Genomic DNA, 26,839 nt, shown 5'->3' on the forward strand with positions numbered 1-26,839 from the left:
TATATATTTTAACACGTTTAACATGTAAAATGTACATTGTAAACATCTTTTACATTATGACAAATGACTTACTACTGCAGACAATTACTCTGACAAAAAACAGACCCGTTCTCTCGTCAGAGGCTCCCCACAATAACAAGAATGTATCTGCCAAACAGAAATAAATATATGGTCATGAGCCCCAAATGGGGCTCGACATCAAGAATGACTGACTGACTGACCGTCAGTCAAAATGTGGCTGACTTTTTTTCGAGAGAATTCGTCACGAAGAAGTCGTTCAAAGTAGTTCAGTAGTTAATGTGTTAACCTTGACAGTGCTACAATTGTGTGCCATGGATACAGCAATCCTGAAAGTGAAATAAGGAATTGTAGTTGTCATGTGAAATTATCCAATAAAGCGAGATATCAAACCAGGAGCCCGTTATTCACTGTTGCGTTACCAGTATACACGTGACAATATGAATGCTGTTGGACACGGCCATTGTCTGGTGTGTATTTGTATGTGTATTTCGGAAATTTGAACCGTTTTGGTCATCACATGAATATGAAAGAAGTGTCGTACGAAGTTGAGCCTACCACAAGAAGGCATTCTCGGACTCCTTTGACTCATCTGGGTCTTCTTCTTCTTCTTATTATTATTATTATTATTATTTTAATCTCCTTTATTGACAATCAGATACTACAATCTTTCAGTCAATTTGCTGTCTTGTGTACAATTAGTTAAGAATTGTGCACTTCAGTGGCTTCAGTGGGTCACTTCCATCGACGCGTCCCTCAGCTTTTTAGGTCTTCTGGCCACTTTCGTCCAATTCTTCTGTGGTCGTGATGCAGTAAAAGTGGCTGGAGCAGTGGGTTTGGGTGGTTAGCTAATTTGCTGAAGTGGTTGATGCTGTGTTCTCCGATGACTTCTGTGACGTATGGAGTTTTGAGGTCGGTGTGAATGGTGTGGTTAGACACGTACCGCGGTGCGTTTACGATGAGACGAAGAAGTTTTGATTGAGTTCGTTGGATGAGATCTGTATTTGTTTTGCTGGCGCATCCCCAGAGCTGGGTTCCGTATGTCAATATTGGTTTGATTACTGCTTTGTATATTAGCAGCTTGTTAGCAGATTTTTTTCTTATGAGCCAGTATAGGTCTTTGATTTTTTGATCCATTTGTTTCCTTTTCGTGAGGATATATTGTTTCCAGTTGAGCTTGCTGTCAAAGGTAAGTCCGAGATACTTTGCTTGATCTTTTTGTTGGATGGTAGTGTGGTTTATTTGAATCAGGGGGCATGTGCCTTTTCGAAGTGTGAACGTTGTTTGAATGGATTTTGCTTCATTAACTTTGATTTTCCATTTTTTTTAGCCATTTTTCTATGAGTATGAGGTGGTCCTGTAAGTTAGTTGCTGCTGTGGTGGGATTATCGTATGGGGCGAAGATAGCCGCGTCGTCGGCAAATGTCCCTATGAGTGTTTTATGGGATGTGGGGAGGTCGTGGGTCTTCTTTATATCAGATATACTCCAGGCAGTGGACAATGCCCAACATAATATTCATGTAATAAGTATAACAATCTAGGAAATACAAAGTATTATGACAGGCTACGACTGCTGCTATGATCCGTGTCAATTCACAAACAATGTAATTGCCCTTTTCCTCTCATTACCACAGCAACTTAACTCAAGTCCTAATGAGAGTACCATCCATGGGACTAGAACCGGAGCCATCCAGTTTATCGGCTCTGGCCTTGCAGACCTGAAGATCTCTACTCTATGCTCAGTCATTTCTGGGTATTCGGCAGTGTCATATTCTGTTGGGAAAATGACTGTGTGGTACCCAACTTTTAGAGTTCGAGTTGGGCGCCACTTGTAAGAGTTCTTTTGGACGATCGTAGTTGCCTCTATTATTGGTTGGGACTATACATGGTCTGGTAACTTTTGCAGGGTTTATAGCGGCCGAAACGTGAAGTTAACAACACACCTTCGTCTAGTGCTGAGGTTAAGGATGTGTGGAGCTATGTCTCCACTCCCTCATATATCTCCATGGAGCTATGCTAAATTAGCAACACAACGAAAAATGTACTTTTACTCACACCCGCATTGATGCAGTGTATGTCGGGTGTTTAAGGAGCCTCATTTCCTAAGGCGGAGTAATACCGCGAAAACCTCAACTATATTTGCATATGTCGACGGGTACAGTAAAGATAAATTTGTCCCTGTGCTTAACTAATTAAGCACTACGCCACGAAGGCGTATGGGGGGGCGGATGTATAGATCCGCATTTTCTTCACCTCGGCACTAGCTGGAGGTGAGTGGTAATCTTCACGACCTGACTGCTTTACCCCCGGGCAAATAGCGCCCGATACCTATTGGATAGGAGGCTGGGTATCGAAATAGACGCTTTTCGAACAAAAACCTTATCTTGAGTTTGGATTGCAACATGCTGTTAATTGAAATACATTTCTTTGTTCTTATTCTTGACTCCATTTAAACTGGAATTCCGTCGTGAAAGTAGCGTAGAATTTGATTAGCCTTTGTGCTACATATTCCAAGTTCGTGCCTCTGAACCCAAGCTTTCGCGAAGCTGAGACATGTATCCATACGGTCATTCTTCGGCCGACCCCAGTCTGTTCGCTTCAACAGAAACTCTAGGTCTCTTTAAAAGATCAAGCCCAAAAAATTAACCAACACACACTACCGTCTTGCTGGTGCGTTACTTCTGTCTCCTTCGTGGCCTGAAGTCCGCAAGCGAACAATACCGACCGAGCGACCGCCGCTTGTCGGCGTAGTTAGTGCCAGCTTTTGTGGATAGAGGGTGTCACGTGGTCAGTGCAATGAATCTCCACGGCCGTTAATTTCGGTTTTCTAGACCAGAGCCGCTATTTCCTTGAAATAGCTCCTTAATATCCTCACGAGGATGAGTGGACCCCGTTCCAGAACCACTACTTCTCAGAAAAACTGGTGGCGCCGGGAATCGAACCCGGGACCTCTGGATCTCTAGGAAGGAAGTCTGGCCACTAGAACACATAAGCCACTTCTGTCTCCCACTTCGGTAAAAGAAACACTGTTTTCTAAGAAATTCATACGCGCTTGTATGAAATGTGATGGGTACGTTCAAAATGGCGCCAGGAAAATGTGAATTTATACGTACAAGTCAGACCGTTCGTTCATTAAAGCGTGCTATGGATTTATCTGGCGGATTTCTCTCCCCGAGACAGGTGTCGGAATTTATCTTCTTCAGCGGTAACAATACACAAGCGCTACAGCACTAGTTCAATACTTACGCGGGGCTGTTTACCCATAGGTGAAGGCAACCGAAACGCGAAGCTGACTGACAACTGAATTGTAGATACAATATTTATCGAATCTTATCTCCATGACACCTATACGCCTTCTGACTATGAGGCAAGTATCTGGCTTATGTTTAACTAAACGTTCCTGTCGTCAGTGCAAATAATTATTAAAGAGATCTGAAAGAATAAGACGCGTATTTAAAAACGTAGTAGAGGAGAAAAACAAGTACTGAGCTCGACGCTGAGACCGTCTTAACACAGGAAAGGAACCTGAATCATAGATTTTTATGCAGAAGTTTTACGGATTTAAGACAAGGCAAAGAATTCCATTTACTATCAACCAGGTACATAATTGAGGTAACTTTCCCACTATTTTACAGCACCTCAAATTTCAATCAAATTAAAATTAAATTAAATTACTATAATTTTTTCAACAATGAGAAGGGGACAATTTCAAATTATAAATATTATGGCGAATATGACCATTGCTGGGAAACGCAGCGGCGTAGTTGGTTGTGGGGCTATGCTACAAGCTGGAAGGTCGCGGGTACAAGTCCCGATGAGGTCATTGGATTTTTCAATTGACCTAATCCTTCCAGCCGTATTATGGCCCTGGGGTCGACTCAGCCTCTAACAGAAATGAGTACAAGGAATTAATTAAATAATTTTCCTGGGGAGTAAAGCGCGGCCGGCGCGTAAGGCTGACAACCTTACCGCCATCTCTAAGCCGATTGTCTAGATAATGTGGGACCCTGAACATCTCACACCCCTATGGGCCTTCACGGGCCTGGTACAGGGATAGCTTTACTTTTTTTTTTTACTTTTTATGACCATTGCTATGCAACGTTTCGGTAACACGTTCCCGCGGAAATGAGCAGACGCAGAAGTCCATTGCTAGCCAACGACTCGCCACACACACATTCCAGTGGCAACGGACAACACAGAATAATACACCGACTTGTTAGTGATACTCGATTCGCCTGAAAGTTAGTTCAGTTCAGGAGAGTTTAATTGAAAGGGATTCTTCATTCGGCATTTGTGAGACAGTTTCGCGAGAAGGTGAGTGTTCAGCTGCGGAGTTAACCAGCGGACAGCGGAAGTTGAAGAAGTTACAGATTCGTAAACCAGAACCAAGTCAGTCACGCAGAAGAGAAGAGACTCCTAGTCCAGTAGGGAACGAGTCTCAGACAGCCATGGACTGTGAGCTGGTATAATTGGTTGTAATTGTAATAGTGGCGTTAATAAATCCAATCATCGAATCCAGAACCATTATTAATCGTCACGGAACCCCGGACACGTGACAATATGAGAAAAGTATGTTTCTGAATATGCACAATATTAATGTTATTAACACCATATACACTTAACACTTAACAACGTATCAAAACAAACTCCATGGTTTTAGTCCGCAAGCGCACTATACCGACCGAGCGATCGCCGCCTGTCGGCGAAGTTAGTGCCAATTTAGCGTATCAGAAAACATAAAATCTAAGTGTATGAGATCTGAGGTTCTCCCAGTGATGAGAGTTAAGACTACGGAATTCTGGAGCTGACGCCGTGTATCTAGAAGACACACAAACTTCCATAGAAGCGTGCAGCCTCCATTCTGAAGTTAGAGCACGATAGGCAGTAGAGGAAAGGGTGGGAGAACGTTGACTGCTAGTGGCTAGCTCGTAACTCGTTTAACCCCTCCCTCACGTATATATACGTGTATACACACATTTCGTAACATTTTCCCCTCTCTGCTCACAATTCTACCCTGAAGTTGGAGTCAGCATGCTACTCTGAAATGCTGGACCTTGTCTAACATATCAGGAAGTGTCAATTCATAGAAGATCGTAATCTTCAAAGGAGTTACAGCTGAGTAGTCATTCAGTCAGACATTTGGCAAGTTTTAAGGCAGTGGACGAAAGAAGTTCAAGGTGTTAGTACTAAGCAAAGAACTAGCTCAGTTGAGCTGGCCTCAGGAATCAGTAGTTGCTCACTCACTCACTCACTCAATCATGGATCTGAGCCCTTCTTGAGAAGCTGCAAACTGTGCAGCTACTTAAAAACATCCCAGCATTTTATGGAACCCGAAGGTTCATTACTGTGTTCAAAAGAGCCTTCACCGCTGGTCCCTATACTGAGCCAGATCAATCCATTTCACGCCATCCCATCCTATCTCTCTGAGATCCATTTTAATATTGTTCACCCACCTACGCCTTGGCCTTCCCAGTGGACTCCTTCCTTCCTTCCGGCTTTCTCACCAATATACTATATACATTTCTCCTCAATTCGCGCTATATTCCCTGCCCATCTCATCCACCTTCACTTGATCATTCTAACTATACTTGGAAAAGTGTATAAGTTATGAAGCCCCTCATTATGTAGTTTTAGTTGCTCAGTTACTGAAGAAATTGCCAGCCGAACCCGAATGTCCACTACCGTCTTCACAAGAGTACGACACGTGTCCCTATTGCGAGTCAGAGGAATTCAGTGCTCACAAACCCAAGCTATCTATCTGAGATAAATTGTAATAATATACTCCCCTCTGCACGCAGATCTTAGTGCCAGCCGCTTTCTCCAGTTTACCTACCAGAACTTCGAGTGAAACTCTCTTCCATGCGTGCTACATGTTCTCTACTATCATTCTCCTTGATTTTATCACCCTGATGATAATGGTTGAAAAGTCAAATTATGCTCCTCATTGTGACGTTAAATCCAGCTTTCAATCACGTCGTCACTCTTTTATCCAAATTTTCTCCTGAGCACCCTCTTCTCAAACACCCTCAGTCTATGTCCTTCCCTTAGCATCAGACACAAAATTACTCATCTAAGCAAATCATAAGGACAATTAAATTCCCTGTGTCTAATCTTTGTATAGCACGCGACAGGTACAAACGTTACCCGAATTCCATCTGCTCTTGGTTTGCTACTGTCCTTCCGAAATATTTCAACTTTGCCATATTTTCAAACGATCTATCAGCTGTCAGTTATTAGCTACATATATATTAGCTATTAATTATTAACACTAATGGGATGTGAAACCATTACAAATGCTGAAATCTGCACCAAGCTTCATTAGAAAGAGAGCGAGAGAGTTATAGATTAAAGTGTTGGATATGAAGCTGCCTTCATTACCGACGCAATGTTACGTCCCATGACAATATCTATATTGATCTCTGTGTGTTCACGAAGGGGTATTTTTATCTGATTATATATTTATTGAGAAAGTGCAGATATAAAGTTGTTGGTAACTCTAGTCTCATTCTCTTTCATAATTACTTGTCACAGTTGCGCACTACACCCGTAGTTTCGTAAATTACAGCAGTCAATAAAAAACGTCGCCTTCAAATTATGAATCCCGCGCAAACTTACTTCGCAAAAAACGGCTCTGTCCAGTAAATGTGAACTGAACTGTTGAAGTGCTGAGATATAAAAAAGAAAATAATAGCAGCCAACCTTACCGTCATCTGTAAGCCGAGTGTCTGGAGAAAATGTGGGAACCTCGACGTCTCACACTTCTATGGGTCCCAACGGCCAGTTACAGGGATAGCTTCACCTTTTACCTCCGCAATGGATCCAAGTTATTAAATGTGCTGAATCCATTTTTTACTGCTAGTGGGGTGGGACTAAGTCCCTTGTACTGCGGCCACTTCTGGCCTATTGTACCAGCCCCAGATGATAGGTGAGGGTGACTGTGGAGCAATTGGTGGAATGAAGATTGGCAGGGGAAACCAAAGTACTCGGAGGAAACCTGCCCCAGCGTCACTTTGTCCAGCACAAATCCCACTTGACCAGACGCGGGATCGAAACCGGGCCGCCGCGGTGGGAAGCCAGCGACTAACCGCTTGAGCTATGGCGCAGCCCGTGCTGAATCTAAGCTCCAGGTTTTATAAAAGATTACTTTGATTTTATGAGAGTCGGTATAGCTCAATCGGTATAGAGACTGGATACGGGATAGATGACAGAGGGGTCGGGGTTCGAGTCCTGATGGGGTCAAGAATTTTATTTTCTCCAAGTCGTCCAGACCGACTCTGGGGCCATCCAACATTCTAACCAATGGGTACCGGGGTCTCTTTCCCAGGGGGTAAAGCGACCGAGGTGTGAATCACTCACCTCCAGCTAATGCCGAGGTCAAGAAAATGTGGATCTATACGTCCACCTCCATACACCTTCATGGCGTAGTGGTTAATTAGTTAAGCGCAGGGACAACTTTACCTTTTTTTACATTTAGTTTGAATTTATAAGTGTGTGTGGGGGGGGCACTGTAAATTTGTTTCCTCATGTCCAGATCTTTATAAAATTCTCACTGAAACGTGAGGGCATGATACGGCAGCGCTAAAGAAACAAAAAAGCTTCAAATAATATTTTGTGTTGCAACTATTCGGTTCGTGCTCATCCAAGAGATTTTCTTTCTGCGCTAAACAGTACTCAGGTATGGCACAACTATTACTATGATTTATGCACATTAAATGAAAATTCTATGGAAACAGAGATATTCAGGGAGTTGGAATGCGTTTTCAATACGAAATACCAATAAAAAGCGTCGTTTAAGGTAGAAGCTACAAAATATTAAGATACTTCAATTTATTTATTATGTATGGCCTTCGATTACTCTTCGAATTATCACTAAGGGAATATAAAAGCCGTATTCAGGAGCATGTAGAAGTGTGTAACGGGAGAATTTGTGAGAGGCCGTGTACTGGGAGATAGGTCACTTTCTTCTGTACTTTTAAATTCAACTTGTCTCTAATCAGGATATGGAAATAATAGCAAAATCATATATATATATATCAAAATACAAAAGATATTTCCCAATTTCTAGCCAGTTATTAAATGTGCTTGCGACCAATGAAGTTAGGGAAATATAAAACTATATTGCGAAGGCCCGCGTCGTTAGCGCACTACCATAGTTTGTTAAGTTGTTATTTCCTTCGAAATTTGAAGGAAGAGGGCTCTAAGTCACGAAATATCGGCTGTGCTACTATAGAACCTACCCAAATGCAGGGAGAATATATCTCTCTCTGAAAAAAAAAATATTTCGAATCAAGAAGGAGTCCGAAAACACTGGAAACATTTTGTCATTATACCAACTAATAACTGGATTTTAAAACTGGTTTCAGTAATTATTTAGGAATACAGCTCCTATGAGTTGAATATTACGGTTTATCCAATGTTTAATTCAGCGGTAGATAAATGTAAAGCACGCCTCTATGGTCTAGTGGTCAGAGTTCCTGGTTACAGATCCCGATGTCCCAGGTTCGATTCTCGGCGTTACCAGATTTTCTGAGAAGTAGAGGGTCTGGAACGGGGTCCATCCAGCCTCGTGAAGAGAACTGAGGAGCTATTTCAAGCATAGCGGCTCCGGTCCAGAAAACCGAAATTAACGGCCGTGGGGATGCGTTGCGCTGACCACGCGACACCCTCTATCCGCTAAAGTTGGCATTAACTTCGCCGACAAGCCGCGTTCACTCGGCCGGTATAGTTCGTTTGCGGATTACAGGCCACGGAGTATTTTTTGTTTTGAATAAAAAAAAGTTTAACTATAAATGTTATTCCAAAGTTTACAAACACTGCAGATTTTTATAAATGAACTCTCTAAGTTTACTATTAAATAAAATGATACAAAACTATTCGAAAGACTTTCTGATTTTGTCATGATACAAACCAACAGCTTACATTCTGCACGAACGAAGAAATTTCTTACAAAAACTCAACCATCGCAAATCAATACGAACACAATGCTATGTCATCAAATTTTATGCATCCATGTAGAAATTTCACTTAAAATCGTTCCTGTCTTCTTCTCTGATAATACTTCATAACCCAGCGGGCAAACAAACTGCCAATAACATATAAAGAACTATGTATATACTCTCGTCTGAACGTTGTCTAAGCCTGCTATAGGGTTACTTCGCTCAATTTGTGCCACCCTGTACCAGACAGAGGAGACTCAAAAGAAATATTATTCTCAAGATGTTACCCTTCCACAAAGTTGTTCTTAGGGACGTAAATGAGATGAGGGCTAATTAAAAGCACCCTGCTTCATTAAACTCTACCCTGCTTTGCTCCAGCAAGACGTCTGCCTCTTTCAAAACACCAGACGTTCTGATAATCCAAGTTTTTTTTTCTTTACAAATGGAAATATAAGGTAATAATAATTTCAGACACAAAATTAAATGTGTGATTAGTTACTAAGAATATTCTTGTACTAACTTTAGACTACCTAACAAATTCGTCTTATACTAATGCTGTTTTAGTTAATATTTATTTTTAAAAAAAGTCCTTATGTTCATTAAATTGCTTCGCCGAAATAAACAAACAATAAAGATTGATTAATTTTATACACTTTTTTCAGAATACAGACGCTGCCATAGGACTTCTTCTTGTTCAGACGCGTAATCACAGTTTAAAATTTTATAATAACGTATCGGTAATCTTATGAAGTTTTGTGGTAAAATAATACATAGAAATTCATTAATATATTTATCCAATCTGAACGTTACTACGAAAGTTTCAGCTATGTGTCGAAGTTGAGACTACATGTTATAATTAGGTCCACTGCTTCATTCTGTCAATGTTAATGCATTATCTCAATATAATTGGTGTGCAAAACAATATTTAATTTTTTAATAAGTCCATCTGCTTTTCAAATACCGTCTCTACACGCAAATACGCATACACACATCACACACGCTGTAAAACGGCACAATTGAATACCGATGAACACAGAAACGTGTGTGGATTCTTAAGAAAAACCTGAGTAACTATGTTATTAATTAAATAAAACTTTTCCAGTTTTAACATACTGCAAAGGATTTCATCAACGCGTTGCCAGGCAACAGTAGATGAGGCTGTCTTTTCTATTCAGTCTGCGCCAAAAACAGTAGAATAATGGGGTTGTGCGGCCGGTCACGGTAGCCGAGTGGTCTAAGGCATGCACTGTCTACGCTCGCTCGGAAACCGGGACCGTGGGTTCGGTTCTGTTTTCTGTGAGGTACGAACTGAATTCTTATATATTATTCTTATACACTGCCGGTCACGGTAGCCGAGTGGTCTAAGGCATGTACTGTCTTCGCTCGTTCGGAAGCCGGGACCGTGGGTTCGCATCTGTTTCCTGTGAGGTACGAACTGAATTCTTATATATTATTCTTATACACTGCCGGTAACGGTAGCCGAGCGGTCTAAGGCATGTACTGTCTACGCTCATTTGGAAACCGGGATCGTGGGTTCGAATCCCACTGAGGACATAGAAGTTTAGTTTGTGTGTGTGCGTTTTTCTGTGTTTGTGTACAGGTAGAAGCCTCGCGACGAGCTGATCACCCGCCCAAGGAGTCCTACCGAATGTGTAAGATCTAGAAACACCGACGTGAACGGAGAAGTTCATGGCGGTAGGCCTAGGCCCATTGGGGCTGTAGTGCCAAGGTAAACATAAAAAAAAGAACGGGGTAATGCAACCCGTTTCTAAACAACTGCTTGGTAAACACACTGAAGCGTAAGCTGTGACGTCAGTAATAATAAAGACGGTGTTTCCCGTGGGGTCTGTGCAGAGTGCTTATACGAGAAGTGAATGCAATGACAGAGTTAGTTCAGGGCAGTTACGAGTCAGCCGTAAGCTTCAGGAGTGATTCCAGAAGAATTTTTAGTTCCGAGGTTCCAGGGTGATTGAACAAGAAATAGCAAGAAGACTTCATAGTGATTTGAAGTGCTAATTTCTCTGTTGAGATCCGTTACCAGGAGACGACTAGTGAAGACGGGGAATCCCAGTGCGTATGCAACGGTGAAAGGGAAGTGTCCAAGTCAGCGATAGCGCCGTATTTAAGTGTGATTAACAGAACTTGTAACCAAGGTGATAATAAATCCAATCATCCGAACTAGAACTCATTTTTTTCACGCGTACCAACCTACACGTGACAATACAAAACTTATCTTTCCAAATAAAATACAGTCCTTGTTCAAGGTAAAATATTTCTTGTCAGCGAAAGTGTTCTAGAGGAAAATACTGTAACCTTCATCAATGTTCCAAAGTTTGTAATGGACGAGAAGCCCTAAATGAAATACGTACATATGCAAGTCCGTTACCCCCCCCCTTCCTATTGCCCCTTCCCGTTTCTGCATGGCTAAGGGTTTATATTGTCGCGTATAGGGCGTATATCGCGACAAATAAATTCTCGATGTATCCGATGTAGCGAATTTTATTTCACATTCGCACTTACAATCATCCAAATTACAGATTTACGATTACTGCTATCTGCAGTATCACAATTAGTACACTCAGTACAACTCAGTACAACTCGACTCGGCGACTGTTACAGTACAACTGACTGTGAATAGCCTTCGCTTCTCCCTATGTAGCCTCGATCGGACAATACGGGAAAACGGCCACGTAATAGGCACCCTTGTTGCTAGCCACGCTGTCCGGTTACGTCACCGCTGTTGATTCGCCTTGCATAGTTACCCGGTTACGGGGCTCGGCTATCTTCGGCTCCGCTCGGCTCTCTTCGGCTCCGCTCGTGACGTCACCGCGCAAGGCTGCCAGGATGCGGGGTGATTACTCGCCTATTACGCGAGCGTTACGTTACCGCTGAGGGGTGGGAGGGGAGCGCTGACCCACCCGCCGCGTCACTGCTGGTGTGGGGGGGGGCTCGGCTTTGCGCAACATGTCACAATATCTTTGATTGCCTGTTCACGAACTTCCACGTTGCATAAGTCACGGCTTCTGAAACTGAACTGAGACCTCTTTGGGGGCCGCGACCTGCTCTAATGGGAGCTGCACAGGTCTGAAAACGTCACTAAAAATGCTACTGTATACACGCACCGTTCTGGCAGGTCAATATAGGCATTTCAGGAGAAAGTAGCTGCAGCAGGCAGGCGCCAATTAACGTAAATGCGCTGGAACTGTTTCGCTGCATCGATAACTCTAATTATGGGTGCCGCGGTATCACGAAGTTTGAGAACCCCGGCATAATTGGTTTGATTCATTTACAGTTATTTTTAGTCTGCATAATGGAAATTGAATCATTACAATGAGAAAGTAATGACGCAAAATTAGGGGCCCTGCAAAAATATTCCCGTAGCGTATTAAACTTCCTGTTGGTCACGGTAACCGAGCGGTCTCAGGCATGTACTGTCTTCGCTCGTTCGAAAGCGGAACAGTTGGTTCGAATCCCACAAAAGGCATGGATGTTTGGTGTGTTTATGTGTTTATTTTGTGTTTATATTGTTCTGTGTTTAGGTAGAGGCCTTTCGACGAGCTGATCACTCGTCCAAGGAGTCCTACCGTCTGCAATGAGATGAAAAATGGAAACAACCTCGACATCGTAAAGGTATAAGGGTAAAGGATTGAGTAAGTAGGCAACAGGATTCCTTAGGGCTCCTCACCTTTTTATACCCTTCTTACATAGACTTACATAGAATCTTGCTCACAATTTACCCACGGCAGTTAATCTCGGTTTTCTAGACCGGAGCCGCTATTTCACTGAAATAGCTCCCGAAATTATGCTCATGAAGCTGAGTGGACCACGTTCCAGACACAACAGTTCTCAGAAATCTGGTAGCGCCGGGAATCGAACCCGGACTTCCAGATCGGTAGCCAGGAACTCTGACCACTGGACCACAGAGGCGGTCAAAGGCCTTGAACTGGATATTAAAATATCATTTTTATTCTGAGTATGAAAACACTGATGTCTGAGCGAACGCATGCTAACTTACTACGGTAAGAAACTTAATTAAAATTTTTATTTCCTTTCACCTGATGAATGTAATTATTCTGATACAGACTGTCTTTCTTTCCTTAAATAATATTATATTTGAAACTCGAAACTGTGCACAAATCTCATTACTGAAGAAAGCAGTCTTCTGGGATTTGGCACCGTGTATATGTGGTGTTAACCGACGTTTCGGAGGAACGTCGGTTAACACCACATATACACGGTGCCAAATCCCAGAAGACTGCTTTCTTCAGTAATGAGATTTGTGCACAGTTTCGAGTTTCAAATATAATATTATTTNTCCTATTTGACCTATATTATCTTAACGTGGTATGACATTTAAATTTGTGGGTGAACCACTGATTTTCCCCAAAATGTTAAAAAAAAAATACACAGCTCGCAACTGAGAACAACATTTCAAAAAGTAGGCAAGACCGTGGTAGAGAAGTAGAGGCAAGAGGCAAGAAGCTGACCTGGTCGATCCTGGTGTTGTCCACAATGAAGTTGAACCAGAGGCGGAACCGTGGGTTGCAGGTGTCAGGCCTGATGAACAGGTCGTACTCATACTCGGAGATCAGATCAACGCGTCCCAGGTTACCTGTACAGAAAGCGAAACCTCTGCTGTGTATCACATCGGAAGTAATTCCACTGGGACCATTAAAACATACTAAGTGTGACAACTGTATCTCACCAAAAGGGCGCAATTACAGGGTGATGAGAAGCGAATTTGAACCTAAGGGACATGAAAGAACAGGAGGCTGGAAATTTTTGTTTTGAACAGTCCAATCATTTCTACTTACTTACTTATGGAGCTGAGCCCTTCTTGAGGAGAAGCCAAATCTGCAGCTACTCAAAAAGTTCCCAGTATTTTATGGAACCCGATGGTTCATTACCGTGTTCACTACAGCCCTCCACTGGTCCCTATCATGAGCCAGATCAATCCAATCCATACCATCTCATCCTATCCCTCTAAGATCCATTTTAATATTGTTCACCCACCTACGCCTTGGTCTTCCCAGTTGTCTCTTTCCATCTGGCTTTCCCACCATTATCCCATATGCATTCGTCGTTTCCCCCATTCATGCTACATGCCCTGTCCATCTCATCCTCCTTGACCTGATCAATGTAATTATACTTGGAGAAGAATACAAGTTATGAAGCTCCTCATTATGCAGTTTTCTCCAAACTCCTGTCACTTCATGTCTCTTCGGTCCAAATATTCTCCTCAACACTCTGTTCTCAAACGCCTTCAGTCTAAGTTCCTCCCTTAATGTCAGAGACCAAGTTTCACACCCATACAGAACCACAGGCAAAATTACAGTTTTGCCTATTCTAATTTTTATGATTATAGACAGCAGATGAGAAGTCAAAAGGTTCTGGACTGAATGGTAGCAAGCATTACCTGAGTTCAGTCTCCTCTTAACTGAAGTCGCCTAATGTTTGATACCAGGCTGGTCACGGTAGCCGAGCGGTCTAAGGCATGTACTGTCTTCGCTCGCTTGGATACCGGGATCGTGTGTTCGAATCCCACTTAGGGCATGGATATTGAGTTTGTGTGTGCGCGTTTTTCTGTGTTTGTGTACAGGTAGAGGCTTTGCGACGAGCTGATCACCCGCCCAAGGAGACATACCGAATGTGTAAGACCTAGAAAACCCGAAGTGAATGGAGAAGTTCATGGAGGTAGGTCTAGGACCACTGGGGCTGTACTGCCAAGAAAAAAATCTCTGATACCACTCAGGACGCTGGAAGATTAAACGTGGGTCCTAGCTAAGGTCTGAGATTTACTGAAACAACGATATGTTTAACGCATTCAGACTGAAGAAGGAGACTCCAGGAAACCTCGAAAGCTTAAATTATACATCACTGTTTGTGATACGAAATTACATATTAAAGAACCTCTTAAAATCGTGAAGTACTGGCAAGTCTTGTGTAATTATGTACCCAGGGATATCTCTATACGTATTAAGACTGATGAATTTTCAATGTCTGGAAAACAACACAGTATGAGGAAACTAGAGAGGCCAGACTTGAGACTCACGTGGCTGGGAGTATTATGATCAATATTTTAAGGAATGTGACGGTTGTTAGTTTCATATAGAAGTGTCTTATTCCTGAATAAGTTTGCGGATGTAAGATTATCCATAGAATCTAGAATTTGTATGTGTTTTATGAAACATAATATCTGGACCGAAGAGAGACGAAGTGACAGGAGGTTGGAGAAAACTGCATAATGAGGAGCTTCATAGCTTGTACCCTTATCGAAGTATAATTAGAATGATCAAGTCAAGGATGCGACGGGCAGGGCTTGTAGCACGAATGGGGAGGAGAGGAATGCATGTAGGACATTAGTGGGAAAGCCAGAAGGAAGGAGCTCACTGGGAAGACCAAGGCGTAGATGAGTGGACAATATTAAAATGGATCTCAGAGGGGATGGGATGGATTGGATTGATCTGGCTCAGTATAGGGACCGCTGGAGGGTTCTTTTGAACACAGTAATAAATCTGTGGGTTCCATAAATTGGTGGCAAAATCCTTGAGTAACAGCAGAATTGGCACCTCCTCAAGAAGGGCTCAGCTCCATTAGTAAGTAAGTAAGTTTATGAAACTGATATTTCGAAGTTTTCTCGATATTTACCTATCGTGAAACGAACTTAAGACATTCATTATGAAGGTGGAAATTAGTATACACGAAAGTTTAAAAAAAATGTCAAAAAGATGGAAATTTTGATATTAAGAAACTCTCCTAAAAATGACAACTATAATTCTCTTCGAAAAGTACGGTATAATAAAACAAACTCGATCAAATTCACCACCTGTAACATGTTCTCTTGTGGGTCTTGTTTACAAATCACAACTTATCAGATAAATTGCTGTTCGTACTTCAACTGAAATTTAGCTGCATGTTTCCAGGGTTTCAATTTGGTTTTACATAAAAATCCGACAATCTCCTGCATTGAATATTGACAAGCTGTAAGTCAAAGCCATTCTTTTTTGTATGCAGTTTGGAAGCACAGATTATGCATGTGCTCGGAACTCGTTCCACGCAACAATCCGAGAATGAAAAATCTCGATTCTGTCAACAGCAATCCCCGTCACAGCGCTCGGTTCACAGTGTGCTCTGCCATGCATCCGGAAACACAAACACTGTCATACTAACCAGATCCCTTCACTGAGAACTAGAGCGACAGCTACAGCCATATCAGAATCAGGAGAGAAGTAACAAAAGTTAAATCGTCAAAATTAGGAAAACGATTCCCCAGCAACCATAAAAATATTAATTATTTTTCTTTTATCTTTCCCCATTCAATTACATTCAATATTATATATGAGCTGTATTTTACGTTTCATTGATTTCATTATCATCATCAGTCATGTCAAGACGACAGGTCCACAGTCTCTTCCAAAACAATTCCTCCACTTAATGCGATCTAGAGCGTTCTCCTTCAAATGACAGTATCCTCTTCTGTCCCCAAGGTCATCCAGCATCTTCTTACGTCTCCTTCCTCGTCTTCTGGTCACTTCTATCCGCCCCTCTATATTTCTTTCAATAACTTCATTTAGAAGGCAGTTTCTGCGTAAAACATGACCAATCCAATTGGCCTTCCGTTTTCTTATTTCGTGTAGGATATTCCTCTGCTCACTGACTCTAATTAACACTTCTTCATTTCTCACATAATCGGTCCAACTGATCTTCTCCATCCTTCTCCAACACCATATTTCGAAGCTTTCCAGATGTTTCTGATCTACTGCCCTAAGTGTCCAAGTTTCGGCCCCATACAGAGATATGATTTATCATAGTATGATTTCATACGAGAAATAACTACGAGGAATGACAATAAAGTTCGCGAACTCGCAGCAGCGGACAGAAATCTCAGTATGGTTTGGTGACGTTACCGCGATGAGTTCGTGAACTTTATTCTCAGACCACTCACACGTATTTAGGTGCAAGGGGTACAGCGTTTCACAGACCATTACTCCCTCATGGGGCTGAGCCCTTCTTGAGAAGCTACCAGTTGTGTAGCTACTCAAGAACTTCCCAGCATTTTATGGAACATGAAAGTTGATTACCGTGATCACAAGAACCCTCCAGCGGTCCCTATTCTGAGCCAGATCAATCCAATCCATATCCTCCCATCCTATGTCTCTAAGATCCATTTTATTTTCCACCCACCAACGCCTTGGTCTTCCCAGCGGTCTCTTTCCTTCTGGCTTTCCCACCAATGTCCTATATGCATTTCTCGTCTCCACCATTCATGCTACATGCCCTTCCCACTTTATCCTCCTTGACTTGATCATTCTAATTATGCTTGTAGAAGATTACAAGTTATGATTACAGACCATTATTGCTATAATAAGAGAGATGATTATATTTACAAACCAGAGAGTTCATTCAGAGGAAATTCTCAACATACATGGAATTCTAGGCGCATTTCGAATAAAATAAATGCAGTCTCACGTGATAAGTACATTTCTCTCAACTCTGTCACGTACTTTCATTTTAATCTTCGTGGCTTTACTGAGAAACTGAAAACTGGAGAACAGAATTCGCATTCTCTGAAATATACGTCGTATTACGACGATTTAATCAAAATTTGGAACCTAGCAGCATGGAAACCGCGTTGAAGTACATAGCAGCAAACCTGACAACTTCGTTACTCTAACTCCATTTTCTTTTTCCTTGGCACTATAGCCCCAGTGGGCCTAGGCCTACCTCCATGAACTCCGTTCACTTCGGTACTCTAACTCCATATAGCAAAACATTTCGACCAATATACCAGTATGTATCTAAATATATATATATATTTATATATTTACCTAAATATATATATATATATCATCCCTTCCTTGCTCGCACTTTGGAGCGTAGGGCAGATTTCTCAGTTACATGATCATTTTACAGACGGTAGGGCTCCTTCAACGGGTGATCAGCTTGTCGCAAGGGCTCTACCTAAACACAGGATAACTCAAATATAGAATAAACACATACACATACCAAACATCCATGTCTTGTGTGGGATTCGAACCCACGATCCCCGCTTCCGAGCGAGCGAAGACAGTTCATGCCTTAGACCGCTCGGCTACCGTGACCTGCAGTGTATAAGAATAATATATAAGAATTCAGTTCGTACCTCACAGGAAACAGATCCGAACCCACGGTCCCGGTTTCCGAGCGAGTGAAGACAGTGCATGCCTTAGACCGCTCGGCTACTTCTACATACACATATGGTGGTTTGATATTTATCAGTGCCTTTATTTAAAAACACTGATGTTTTGAAAATCACTTTAGATTCCATCGTGTATGAAACTGTGAGCTTACACATCAAAATATCGTCTTTAAATATACTATCTGTATAGTATCTGTATGCCGGTCACGGTAGCCGAGCGGTCTAAGGCATGTACTGTCTTAGGTCGCTTGGAAACCGGGATCGTGGGTTCGAATCCTACTCAGAGCATGGATGTTTAGTTTGTGTGTGTGCGTTTTTCTGTTTGTGTACAGGTAGAGGCCTTGCGACGAGCTGATCACCCGCCCAAGGAGTCCTACCGAATGTGTAAGATGTAGAAAAATCGAAGTGAAAGGAGAAGTTCATGGAGGTAGGCCTAGGCCCACTGGAGCTGAAGTGCCAAGGAAAAAAAAAATTGTATCTGTATCCAGCTTCGCCATGGCAGTCTCTGGCTCGTAGGCAACAAGCAATGCAATGACTGCATTGCAGCTACAGCCGAAATGGGAGAAGTTATGGATATTTTCAAGCTGAATACCTACCCACCTACCTACTTACCTATCTACCAATTATCCTGCTGCTCCACTTGGAGCATAGGGGATCCGTAAAACGCTTTGTTTCGATTCAGTTTCTTTATCTTTAGACGGTCGGTAGGATGCCTTGGACGGGGGATCAGCCAGACGCAAGGCCGCTACCTATACAGGATAATACAAACACAGAATAAACGTAGACAAAAACCTATGCATTGTATGGGGTTCGAAACCACGATTCCATTGTTCGAGCGGGCGAAGACGGTTGATGCCTCAAACCGTTCGGCCATTGTGATCGGCACACCCTGTAGTAGGCGGCGCATTCTGTAGTAGGACGATTATGCACTACTTTCCGGGGCACCATTTTAGTACGGAAATATTTATAAGGGGATGTGGCGAAGGCCTAGGCCCATTGGGGCTGTAGTGCCAAGGAAAAAAAGGTGGGGGGGATGTGGCCGGTCACGAAAGCCTAGCGGTCTAAGGCATGTACTGTCTTCGCTCGCTTGGAAACCGGGATTGTGAGTTCGAATCCCACTCAGGGCATGCATGTTTAGTTTGTGTGTGCGTTTTTCTGTGTTTGTCTACAGGTAGAGGCCTTGCGACGAGCTGATCACCCGCCCAAGGAGTCCTACCGAATGCGTAAGATCTAGAAAAACCGAAGCGAACGGAGAAGTTCATGGAGGTAGGCCTAGACCCACTGGGGCTGTAGTGCCAAGGAAAAGAAAAAAATAAAACGCGGTTTTAGGGTGCCTATATGTTCATATGTCTGCGTCGATTTCATACGATCATGACGTCACCACCAAAAGAACTTGCCCCCTAAAAGCTGTTAAGTACTAAGCCAGAGTAGTGCACTTCCATGCATATCAGAAACGTGTTCGTGGCAGCACAACTATGAAAAACTGACATATTCTAAGATGTGACGCAGATACACACGTTCTGAGAAAACTACTGCTTCCATCTTCAGGGTAGAAACTTCTGACAACAGTGATAACTTCAAGTCTCATATATGTTAAGTTCGATTAAACGCATAGCGTGTGAATAAATTAAGTAATTATTATTCTGCTTCGTTCAAATAAATTATGAACCACTGTAGCTCAGGAGCAGCGAATTCACATGGTGACAAGGTGTGTAAAACATAACTCTGAGTGTGACAAATTATAAACACGCTTACGTTGAGAGTCTTCCACCTTAATATCGACACCGAAGTAGAAGACATTGTTAGGAGCTGCTACTAGGCAATAACCAGTGAAAACCAAGCAGACTGAGTATAGTCACTGTTTGCAGCAGTGGTCTTTTAAGTGTGTATATTAAAGAAATTATTATAAGTATTTGTACTTACGAGTTACAACGTTTAATAAATCCAATTACCAATCAAACCCTCGTCTCTGGTCACTAACATGCGACAATTGATGTCAGAAGTGAGACTCGAACCCACGCAAAATATGCTTTCCTTCAGAGCTTCAGTAATTATCACTGTTGATGTTAAATATAAAGAGGTGTTTGTGCTATGTTGTTAGAGAAATATTTTTCAATTAACAGGAATTAAAATGTATAAATTGAGTATAATGTTACTGCTGATGTATCAACATTGCTGATACATTGCATTGGATGAATATGGCTACCTCGCGCATTGCGATAGTCACTACTGTGTCATTTTGCAAACATAAGTGCAGCAGTTCGACCGCCTCTGTGGTCTAGTTGTCAGAGTTCCTGGCTACAAATCCAGAGGTCCCGGGTTCGACTACCGGCGCTACCAGATTTTCTGAGAAGTAGTGGGTCTGGAACGGGGTCCACTCAGCCTCGTGATGATAATTTAGAAGCCATTTGAATGCGAAAGTAGCGGCTCCGGTCTAGAAGACCGAAATTAACGGCTGTGGGGAACCGTTGCGCTGACCACGTGACATCCTCAATCCCCTAAAGATGGCACTAACTTCGTCGACAAGCGGCGGTCGTTCGGTCGGCATAGTTCGCTTGCGGACTATAGGCCACGGAGTTACTTTCTTTGGAACTGCAGCAGTTCTTTGAACATGTGCGCGTTACACTGGAACAGAAGCCAAATTTCCGTTTTCCCATTTCCACATTTCAGTGCCTGAAATGCGCACATACAGAAGTTCTACGTGTCATGGTCCGTTCATTTCACATTTCCTGTATTCTTCAGGGCCTATAGCAGACAATCCCATCAAACGATAATGGAAATAGCCACAGAATACGACACGTCCAATTCTTCTTGATGAATTATGAATGTCTTGCGGATATATGAGGTTGTGTTACGTCATAGGCAATGCTGATGTACCACAGGTTCAGGTATATTGAAACTAGAAGCGATTGTGAGTCGGGGTTCAGTCTCATACTGGGAAATACTCGTAGTATACCAGTTCGAAGACGGGCTACGCCATGAAGGCGTATGGGGGGAAAGGATGTACAGATCCACATATTCTTGATCTCGGTACTAGCTGGAGGTGAGTGATCAGTTTCAGGATAGAAAATTCTTGAGCCTACAGGGACTCGATTAAAACCCCTCGTTCGGACAGCTCGTAGCCAGTCGCTGTATCGAATACGCTATCGCGGCTCCCCGATTTAACTGTAAAAGCTTGAAACATAAGAAAATGGACTTGTTGAAATGATCGAAGATGATATAAAAACTTCTTCAAAGTAATGAAAATCCAAAGGGTCTTGTCTAATAGTCTGAAGCACAAATTTAATTTATTTATATATAATAAAAAATCTTTGGAAACTTAAGTAAAACATAATGCATCTTATTTACAACGACGTTTCAGCCGATGCTGTATACAGAAGAAGTGGCATACGTACCGCGGATAACAAACGATGCGAAAGATTCAAGAAAAGCGTTAGGAGTTTTTGCCCCATCTAAGTACAACGACTTTGACTGTTCCCTTATTGGACATTATTTCATTACATGTTTCGGCCTAATTGGCCATCTTCAGGCGTACAGGTGTTGCTCACTCCTATGTCTGATCTATAGATTGCAACAAGATCCAGTTATCCAGTATTGAGGGGGTGGGTTTCAACATGCACCGCGACTAATAGTCTATTGTACATCCCCCTTTTAATTTCCACTGTTCTACTGGTGCTCACTATCAGCCCCTTTCTGCCAGCGAGGTTTCGACCCTCTACTGGCAGTGGTATCTGATAATTAGTCCTTTCTGTCAGCGAGGTCGGTCCTCCTCTGGCAGCGGTACCTAATACTTCCCCATCTACCGGAGGCACTGGAAACTACTTGGGCGGGAAACTTTTTGCTTAATTTAGCTCGGAGGTCTCCTAGAGACATGAGGTTCTTTTACGTGTAGTAAATCTACGACACGGGACCCACGGCTTAAAGTCCCTCCCGGAGGACTTGTTCCTTGAATTTTTCCGCCCTTAAAATTTCCACGACCTCCGCCGGGTTTGAACCCGCGTACCTTGAGTCATGAGGTGGGAACGTTACCCCTAGACTACGGAGGCCGCTTTGCAACAGGATACCGATGTACTATAATATTATAACATTATATTCTGTGTCTAATACACATACTTGAGCTTATGCCATATGTTTCAAGGACAACTCTAAGAAAAAACTGCCGTGTGTACAACGAGATCTCCGGTATAGCTATTTTAGTCTCATAGTAATTTCTCCAATGATTACGTAAAGATCTAAATTATTATCTCACAAATTTATTTCAAACACAACAAAACTTCGTGGCCTGTACTCCACAAGCGAACTATACCGACCGAGCGACAGCCGCTTGTCGGCGAAGTTAGTGCCAACTTCAGCGGATAGAGGGTGTCGCGTGATGAGCGCAACGGACCACCACGGCCGTTAATCTCGGTTTTCTAGACCGGAGTCGGTATCTGCTTGAAACAGCTCCTCTATTATCCTCACGTGGCTCAGTGGACCCCGTTTCAGACCCACTATTCCTCAGAAAAACTGGCATCGCGAAGAATCGATCCCGCGACCTGCGGATCTGTAGGCAGGAACTCTGACCACTAGACCACAGAGGCGGCTATGATATTCTGAAAATCGCTGCAGACCTATCTCTTTTAATGAAGTGGCCAGAGATTGATGATGGTTTTCTGGTGACATCAATGCGCGTTAAGTCCACTGTGGATGTAGCTGAACTTCATACCCTGAGTTGATGGCGACCGTAAACGTGCACATGGTTTTACTCCGGTTCCGAGATCGCTACACAACATCGTCCTTACTTTGCAGATGTCACATGGCTTTCAGTGAATCGACACGAGAGTGCCGAAGGCTCGTCATGTAGAAAGAACAGTTATGGCCAACTTCATGGCAATCCAGGGCAGAGGAACAGCATTCTCTCTGCTCGGCGTTTGCAGGTGTCAGTGGCTGAGCTGCGAAGTATCTCACCAGCCCGAACATTTCTCTTTCCAAATGATGATGTTCAGTAATTGCTGGTCTTTATTTATCTCCTCTTGCTCCCACTTTGGAGCGTAGGGCTGATTTCTTAGTTTCATGATCTGTACAGACGGTAGGACTCCTTGGACGGGTGATCAGCTAGTCGTAATTCCTCTACCTAAACACAGGACATTCGGCCGCACCATAGCTCAAGCGGTTAGTCGCTTGCTTCCCATCGAGGCGGCCCGGATTCGATCCCGGCTCTGGTCAAGTGGGATTTTTGGTGGACAAAGTGGCGCAGGGGTAGGTTTTCTCCGATTACTTCGGTTTCCCCTGCCAATCTTCATTCCACAAATTGCTCCACAATCACCTTCACCTATCATCTGGGGCTGGTACAATAGGCCAGAAGTGGCCGCAGTACAAGGGACTTAGTACCACCCCACTAGCAATAAATAATAATAATCATACTCAGTGAAACTCTCTGGATGATCTGATCATGAGCATTCTGTGCTCCGGTGTCGCCATTTCACAAGGACCTTCCATATTTGCTGGTCAGAAGGTTTGTTTATTTAAATTTCATATAACTGAATAGATTATTCATCACACCATGCGAATATTCACGTTCAATTTAATGCATTACTTACTTACTTACTTACTTACTTACTCATGGAGCTGAGCCCTTCTTGAGGAGCTGCCAATTCTGCAGCTACCGAAAAATTTCCCAGCATTTTACGGAACCCGAAGGTTCATTACCGTATTTACAAGAGCCCTTCACTGGTCTCTATCTTGAACAAGATAAATCCAATCCATACCATCCCATCCTATCTTTCTAAGATATATTTTAATACTGTCATCCACCTACGCCTTGGTCTTCCCAGTGGTCTCTTTCCTTCTGGCTTTCCCACCAATATCCTATATCCATTCAATTTAATGCATTACGTCATATAAAATCATAAAGTTATACACATAAAAATACATCTTAGTGTTTATAGTTACAACCTTTGGTTGCAACATTGTGTGTCTTACAATATCTGGTTGTGTCCAACATGTGACTACAGAGAACATCAATTGGGGATTAACTGGAATTTAACACAAACAAAAGGCTTTTCTTTTTTGCTGTACAGAATGTTGAATAGGTTTGAATTGATGTTCACTAATTGGACTGATATAAATCTAGAAGCTTTGTACGAAATGAATAATTGTAAAGGTTGGATGAGTACAGTGAATATAATTGAGATATTAACGGGGCACTCACTGAACGTCCGTTTGTACAAGCAGACAGTTGCATGAACTAGATATAATGCCTCCACATTTTTAATTTGCAATAGGCTAGAGGGCTCATCAGAAATGTATTTTACAATTATACATTATGTTTTACCTGTTACCAACAAATATTACATTTCAACTAATTAGACTAAATATTTCGATGAAAGTTTAAACAGTATTGCTTCATTGCGAAATGCAACTGCATTAATTTCACACACGACAACCTGAGGGACCTATAGATTAACACACACAATTGTATAGTTGCATGTACGCTCTGTGTAGAATTACACTCTTTTCTCTGTACAGTCACCCAGCGATGTGAATGAGCGATTCGTTTTTGAAAGTATTAAGATAGTTCTATTTTCAAAATAAAACTGAGATTTCAGCCACTTTTCATAATTTTCAGATCATTACAAATAAATTACATTGGGATATACTGGTACCAAGAAACACAGAATCCAAGAACTCTTATCTTCGAAACTGTTCGACATAGATTTTAATATCTGACAACAGATAATCTTTACATATAGCCCATATCTCCGGCTTCAAGTCCCACATAACAATCTCATGGGCAGCAGAATCAACTAAGGATGAAACATAACATTCTAAAATTTAAGATTTCTTCGAAATTATTCTGATTTCGTTTCTCGGCCCCAAATTTATCATTTTTACCTTTCCACGTATTCCCTCCTCATGCAGTCTAACGCTTTGTACGATTACTGTGTTTCTGGGCATTATCCATCTTCCTCTTTCTATTTAAAAAACAACGTTTCGGAGATTGGATTGTCTCTCCGTATTCAGATGGCACCTACTCAGTTTGTCCCAATCGATAGAAATAGTCCGTAACTCAGGACTCCAGCAATAACATAAGACAGGAATATAAACCAAGCACAGCACTAATTATCTACGAGAGTTAACACAAATGTCAAAAAAATTAAAAATACTCCACGCAAATGAGGCCTAGCACATATGTCCATGCATTGTTTCTGGCTATTGCTGTTAAAATCAGGATACTATGAGAATATGAGTGATCACTAAAGAGAAAAACTCTCTATATTATTTATCGTTTTAATGTTTATCTCTATCGATTGGGTCTGAGTGGGTTCCACGTGAAGACGGAGACAGAATCGTCCCCGAAACGTCATCTTTTAAATAAAATAGGACGATGGATAATGCACCATAAAGACAATAATTACATTCATATATTGTCACAAATTTCTAGATCTTTTTAATGCCTTGTTTTTTAACAACATCCAATTTTTACTTAGTTATTTTTCAACAATCATACACAAAAGTGCTCCCTGCATCCCGAGCAACAAACACTTCCTACAGCCTATGAGCGCGGCTCAGCCCGTTACAAATATTGTGCTTACTCCAAGTTCCGTGATGGGTCCCATTATATAGACTCTTCTTGAGGTCATGAGGGATCTAGCCGCACCCTTAGGGATTGAGCGCATAGCTAATAACCCTTCACCTTAACACGATATCTTACAAAATCTGAGACGGACAAGGATGGATTCTTCGGAAAAACTTGAGTAACATAAAACGGATATGAGGCTCGGGGCCCGATCCAAATAGAAAGCAAGACTGACCAGAGTGGGGGGGAGGGTTCTGTGACCGTTGTAATTAGGTTTTGTGTTACAAGAAATGATGTGTATTTCTTGATTAGATATCTTCTGAAAATTGAGACTGTCACTAGAATTTTCCTGATCACTTATATACTTACAGGACACGCCCAAATATACACGCGTGGATTTTATTAGCGGCGATCACTACGCATAGACCTAACGTCTGTAGCATGTTTCCAGCTCCGTTAGCGTGATTTCGTTACACTATATGCGTAGATATATATGTATAATGTTCCCGAATTAAAGATATAATATTCTAGTTTAAAATTTGTCTTCTACATTTGCTAATATACGAAAAGATCATATCGTAGTGTGTATAGGTGTTGCTATGCAATGATCGCGAGAAGAAACAGGATTTGCTCGGTAACGACCAGTAAACAAATCAACAATATCCGGGCTATTGCTGGGTAAATGTTTGGTAAACGGGTTCCCTCGCCATCTGGTGCGCACTCGAAAGTCGAGGTATCGTTGGACTATAAAAAATGGAGAAACTGTTCTCTATGTAGTTCGTGCCGAAATGTTATATGCAGGGTCAGTGGAGTTCCGGAGTTAGAGTTGTCAGTTCTGTTGAGTGAAATGACGTGAAATACGTGGTTGGTGAGTGAGAGAGTTCAGTTGTCAGTTGGAAGTCAGCCTGTGGAGGGAAGACTAGGAGGTTGGTGTAAAATGGCCGCCAGCCTGGAACCCAGTTAGTGGAGTTGTCATTTGACAAGAATTCTGCATGGGCGGCTGCGACAAAAGGACCTGAGTGCGGGAAGCTGAAGAATCTACAAATTACAGTTTCCGAAAACCCAGTATATCTGTATTTTATACATCATCGTCAGAACCCTACAGTATCTACTGAATAATCTACCTCGGTAGAAGCCGTTGCCAGGAAA

At 42.2% G+C, this 26,839-nt stretch overlaps 1 protein-coding gene across 1 annotated transcript in view; it reads right to left on the reverse strand.

The window, feature by feature from the left end:
• Window positions 1-26,839, reverse strand: part of LOC111864759 (cytosolic carboxypeptidase 6-like) — a gene marked incomplete at its 3' end in the record, with an annotated part of 185,335 nt that overhangs the window by 136,380 nt on the left and 22,116 nt on the right. The window contains exon 2 of the mRNA XM_033751569.1: window positions 13,442-13,566. Within this exon, the coding sequence (XP_033607460.1) occupies window positions 13,442-13,566 (125 nt within the window). The remainder of the gene's footprint in view (window positions 1-13,441; window positions 13,567-26,839) is intronic.

Source organism: Cryptotermes secundus, unplaced genomic scaffold, assembly GCF_002891405.2.
Source record: "Cryptotermes secundus unplaced genomic scaffold, Csec_1.0 scaffold980, whole genome shotgun sequence".
NCBI lineage: Eukaryota > Metazoa > Arthropoda > Insecta > Blattodea > Kalotermitidae > Cryptotermes > Cryptotermes secundus.